This window comes from Benincasa hispida, chromosome 1, assembly GCF_009727055.1.
Source record: "Benincasa hispida cultivar B227 chromosome 1, ASM972705v1, whole genome shotgun sequence".
Classification (NCBI taxonomy): domain Eukaryota; kingdom Viridiplantae; phylum Streptophyta; class Magnoliopsida; order Cucurbitales; family Cucurbitaceae; genus Benincasa; species Benincasa hispida.
This window is the reverse complement of record NC_052349.1, coordinates 10,209,237-10,214,932: the sequence shown is the minus strand read 5'-3', so window position 1 is coordinate 10,214,932 and position 5,696 is coordinate 10,209,237. Positions and strand designations below refer to the sequence as shown.

General features: G+C 35.4%; 1 protein-coding gene across 3 annotated transcripts; it reads left to right on the top strand.

The window, feature by feature from the left end:
* Nucleotides 1-213: 213 nt before the first annotated feature.
* LOC120089033 lies at nt 214-5,099 on the top strand. Of its 3 annotated transcripts, none has more exons than XM_039046470.1 (8): nt 214-549; nt 1,620-1,749; nt 2,226-2,505; nt 2,640-2,768; nt 2,850-2,899; nt 3,444-3,541; nt 3,623-3,910; nt 4,387-5,099. In XM_039046470.1, exons 1-8 carry the CDS (start codon nt 499-501, stop codon nt 4,807-4,809), a joined length of 1,449 nt encoding a protein of 482 aa, XP_038902398.1. In that variant the 5' UTR covers nt 214-498; the 3' UTR covers nt 4,810-5,099. The 3 variants fall into 3 exon arrangements, with proteins under 3 accessions (XP_038902398.1, XP_038902402.1, XP_038902393.1); XM_039046474.1 differs by having other exon boundaries at nt 216-549; nt 2,204-2,505; nt 4,327-5,099; XM_039046465.1 differs by having other exon boundaries at nt 219-549; nt 4,327-5,099.
* Nucleotides 5,100-5,696: the final 597 nt, after the last annotated feature.

The window sequence follows — 5,696 nt, the reverse complement described above, 5'->3', positions numbered from 1 at the left end:
AAAATAAAAACTAAACAAATGAAATAGTTGTCAAATCGACCTAAACGAATTGAGATTTAAAAAAAAAAAAACCTTAAATGCAAGCTTATGAGATACGAGACATGTTTGCACACCTAGTAATAAAATTATTATTTAAGAAAATCATGCACAATAAAATGGTACGAATTCGCCAACAAACGGGGACAGACGTCGAAAGTACCATTAACGACTCAATTTTATTTTTTTTAGGATGACATAATTTCCCAGACTCGAGCAGCGTAGGCCCCTCCAATCCATGACTTACCTCCCACGTAAATCATTAGCCTCACGGCAGTCTTGAATCTTGATCCTTCACCTGTTTGTGGTTTCCATTGCGTCATAATTCGTGTATCGTCGAACTGAATTTCAAATTCAATTCGTTTGTTCCGAAATAGTATTTAGATTTCTTCATCCGTTGATTCCGTTTCACTTCTTCAGCCCAAATCAATCGGTTAATTGACGAAGGCGCACTTCTCAAGGATGAGGGAGAGCGGGATTACGAAACGAGGGGAATCACGCAATCCATCAGTGGTAAGTTATGCATTATGTGAATCGTCCTAGTTTTCCTGTGCGCTGCAATTTGTATCATTTTTATGCTTTTAATTCCGAGGGAAGTTGCAGATTTTGTGAATTCGTAATATTGTCATCTGCGCGAGATCGTTTAGTTTATAGGAGTTTATTGCATTTATTTTTGCCGTTTAGAAAATAATCAGTTGATATGGTAGTTTAGTGTCGGTAGGTTTAGGAATGTTTTTTCATTGTTCGCTTTTCTTAATTGATTTAAAAGTTTATGAGGCTTTGAAACTTCGAATTGAAGAACCAAACAATTGTATGAAATGGTACACTTACTGAAATAATAGAAACCAGAAATTTGGAAGCAGAAGATATTTCATAGTTGATGGAAGTTCGTTTCCCGTAAAAATTGATATAACTTAATGCAAGGGCAAAAAATGAAGATAAGTATTGAGGGGAAAAATGTGGGATTTCTATTGATGGATGAGTGAGTTACTTGGAATCAAGGTTTGGACCATTGGCATCATAATTCCTTCTCGAAATTAATGTCAGGAGAAATTAATAATTGAAAAATTAACTTATTATCTCATTTATGAAACATCATAAACGGTTTGCATAACATATAATTCATTTTCAAGAAGTCTGATAGAAATGCAATAATTGTTGGCATCTTTTTTACCTCCTTTGTTAAGTCTGAAATATTTTGCTTCTACCTGATGGTTTAATTGTTTTTTTTCCCTCGTAAAATAATGTTCCACAAATATAAATGTAGAGTTGGGAATGCTTGTTTTGTTCATACGACTGTTGTTTATATTTAAGCATGATAAAATGCTCATCCTTATGATGACCTCTCTGGCTGATTTATATGGTCCTTCTTTGTTTTACTTGATGCTGAATTTTTGGTGGTTGATGTATTGTCTGCTATTGGAACTTACTACCCTGTAGTTCACAGATATGGTCAATATCCTTGACAAAAATTATTTAATTCTGGGTGGAAGTAACTGTCAACTATGTGTTCTTTATATATACATGTGTGTATATATAATATAATATAAATATATAGCCTCTGAACAATTCCTCTTTCTCAGGAAGAGAATGATGGTTTGATTGAGGGCCTTATTCCTCAGCTATTTACTTCTGTACCAGTTCTCAACGAGGCTGCTTCTTATGTGGCACAAACAACTTCATACTTTACTAGCTGTTTTTCTGATTCTTCGGGTATTTATCTTTCCGTTTCTTTCGTGTTTCTCTTACTGTCTTTCATCTCTTCAACTACCTTTATCTTAGGTCACTCTTGAATTTACCTGCTTGTGCATGTGTAAATTATTCCATCGGTTTGAAACTCTTACAAACCTTTTCAAAATTTGCTCATCTGATTGTTGATTTGTTGACTCTTAGAACCTTCTACAACCTGCCTGTACGTGTGTGCCCTTTTCTAAAATTATTTTGTATTTACAATAATTCTCTATTTTCTGGTTCATTCTCTTCTGTGTTTTTACTTCTATGGTTATTTTATAGTTTCTTTTGCTCATTACCTTTTTATTAATGGTTATTATGATGTTTTCAATTTAACCAAGCCTGGCTCTAGAAGTGCTAATGATTTTATGTCTTACTTTTTTTATATTGACCACTGTTTTACATTTCCATGGCATTCTTACTAATTTTCTGACAGTTTTATGGTGATTTGGTCTCAGTTGACCCTGACCTTAGAGAACCTAGGAATTCTGCTTTACACGAAGAGGAATTAGTGATGTTTTCTTCCAGAGAGCCTGCAGAAACGCCATCCAGAACCAGGGGAAATCAAAAGTCTAGTGCTACACAACCAATAACTTCTGAACCACGTGAACCTGCAGTCAAAGCTCCACCTGTACATACTGAAGTTTCAAGGACCACAGTTGAAGAGTCATCTGGCCACAATGGTGGTCTCCAATTGTCAAATAATACTGGTCGGAATGGCATGTCAATTTTTCAAGGGTATTGTTTTGTTAAACTGAAATACATATACCCAATGGGAATCTTAGGTGTGGGCTAAACTTTGTTTAGTTTGGTACATATAACTTAATTCCTTTCTTTTGTTTGTTTCATTTGTAATGCTCAATCTCATTCAGCCTTATTGATCGGGCTCTGAGGACAGTACGCGGATCTGCAGATGATATAGGATGGCTTCAAAGTGCATCTGGAATGCCGCCGGTTGAAGATGGAACTGAGAGGTTTGTGGAAATTTTGGAAGACATCAGGTACTATGAGTGATAGCTGCCATTGCTTTTCTACTAGTTATCTGCATAAATACATCGTGGCCTCACATCTCTTTTTGTCAGGCATGGTATTCACAGATTACCTAATTCAGTGGTTTACTTGCTGGTTCCAGGTAAATTTTGCTATTTACTTAATTTTGTTAGTTGATATTTGACAGTGCATGTGAATTGGGCATCTCTGAATCATTTGGTCAAACTAAGTTGCAACCTTGTGTTAAGCCTGTTATGAACTCTGATTCTTTTTAAGTGCCCAAGGACAGTATTGTAGACTTAAAGTCACGTTATCTCATGGGGAACTATATCTCATAACTCTGTTTTTGGTCATCAAGGCAAGGTCACCAAATCCTAGATTCGGAAACACAGAACTTAAATTGTTCATGATGTTGAATTAAAAGTGAGAAGATTGAATCTAAAAAAATTTGAGGTTCTGGAACAAAGTTTAATTATAGAAGTGTCAAAATTGAATTGTGATTTGACAATGCCAGATCTAGTTTATGCCAGATCTAGTTTTAAATCCCAGGTTTCTTTGTTGTAATTGAATATTAATATGCGGTAAGGGAACACTTCTTTAAACATTGAGTTTTCTTTAGATGCTTTTGTGGTTTGCTTGAAAACATACTTACCTGGTTCAGCCGCTGTAATACATGTAACTGATAGGCCTTTTCAGCAACCATGGACCATTGTATTTTGTTGATACAAAAACGAAATTCTCAAAGATGGGTCTGGCATGTCATATTGCCAAGATTCATAGCGAGGTATTTTTTATTTGCTTTGAATTTTTTACCTTTCTGTATTTCTCTTCCCATCATGTTAAACAATAAAAAATCTATAATCAGGCGTCAGTGGAGAAAAATGCAAGAGAGATCAAAGACTACGTTGAAGAAATATATTGGGGTTCGGGAAAACGTGTATTAATTCTTGGGCACAGCAAAGGGGGAGTAGATGCAGCAGCTGCCTTATCATTGTATTGGTCTGATTTGAGAGAAAAGGTTGCGGGCTTGGCATTAGCTCAAAGTCCATACGGCGGCAGTCCAATAGCATCTGATATCTTGCGGGAAGGACAGCTTGGTGACTATGTGAACGTACGGAAGCTTATGGAGATTTTGATTTGTAAAGTGATCAAGGTATGCGAAGGCAAATTGTTTTGGAGATTCTTTCATAGAAAATATGCAAATATGGACTCCCTCTCTATTGGCAAAATTCCTAAATTTATGGCGAATTGAAGTTGCAGCTTACTTTACAAGTATCGATGTTTTTTAATAAAAAACTTCCTCTCTGTCAGATAAATGCATATTCTAGCTATCTTGTTTGTATGTCATGGGCTTTATATAACATCACATTTATCTCTTGTTCTTTGGCTGTAGCTTCTCGTTCTTATTTGCTAGCCTAACTATTACTTAAAAGAAGAAATTTCAAACAGCAGGAGCCCTCTTTTATCAATGTTTTTAGAACGATGATTTGTATAGCTTAGACTCCAAATGCGTACTTGAAATTTGAACGGAAAAAAAAATTATAGATGATTTGTTTGCTTTCTATCTAGGGAGACATGCAAGCTCTCGAAGATTTAACGTATGAGAGGAGGAAAATTTTTTTAATGCAGCACCACTTGCCAGCAGAACTCCCTGTGGTATCATTCCACACCGAAGCCAGCATTTCACCTGCTGTTATGGCCACCTTGTCTCGTGTTGCTCATGCAGAATTACCAGCCCCACTCTCTACTGCTCAAGCTGCAAAACTCCCTGTAGTGATTCCCCTGGGAGCTGCAATGGCAGCCTGCGCCCAGCTGCTGCAGATCCGTTACCGCGAGAAGAGTGACGGACTTGTAACATGCCGTGATGCTGAAGTCCCCGGATCCACTGTGGTGCGTCCAAAACGTAAGCTAGACCATGCCTGGATGGTATATTCATCTCTCAATGATGACACGTCCGAAGCAGATGCATCTCAGGTGTGCGAGGCACTTTTGACATTGCTTGTTGAGGTTGGGCAAAAGAAAAGGCACCAGTTGACGAATAAAGATGAATAATAGCATTGATATGATATCGTCTCTGTTCACTTCCAATTTTCATTCTCCCAAGTATAATGAGTAGGTCGCAATGGAATTTGTTGTGTATATAATTTGGCTTGTGAGATCACTACTTTTGATGGGTTGCGATAATTCTAGTATTAAAGCGGCGATGAATCCATAGATAGCAAATTAGATAGATAAAATAGGCGATGCTTGAAAAGCAATAAAACAGTGGTGAAGCAGGTTCTTCGTTTATGCCATTCAATAAGGGCAGGCCGACTGAGTTTTAAATTTATTTGTTCTTCTTCCTTTTTTGGCCTATTTGCTATTATCATTTTTATTTTTATTTTTTACTCTTATGTGCAACTTAACCATAATTATGAGATAATTTAACCATAATTTGATGTTATGAGTACTCATTAACTATTGAGCTTAACTCGATGGTAATTAATATGATTTTTTTATCTATATGTTGGAGGTTTGATCTTTCATTCCTATAGTAGTTGTTCTAAAAAAAACTATCTTCAAATTTAGATGGAAAATCTACTCAAAATCTTAAATGTCCTTATGTAGATAATATATAAAATACAATAATTACTAATTAAAAATCTAATTTGTTTTACATGAAAGAATAAAATTGTAACTACATATAATGACAAAATGTTGTTTTAAAAAAATGGCCAATTCAGTTCATGAAAAATTACACAACTTGTTGAACAAATCAAACCGTAACTAACGACGTTCACTATAACCAATTACACAAAATAATAATAATAATATTATTATTTTTACAAAGGCAAAATATTAATATTTATAGAAGTGAAGCGAAGGGCAAAACACTTGAATTAACTATAAATTTATACTGGAAAGCACGGATTTGTATAAAATATTGACGAGTATAAATA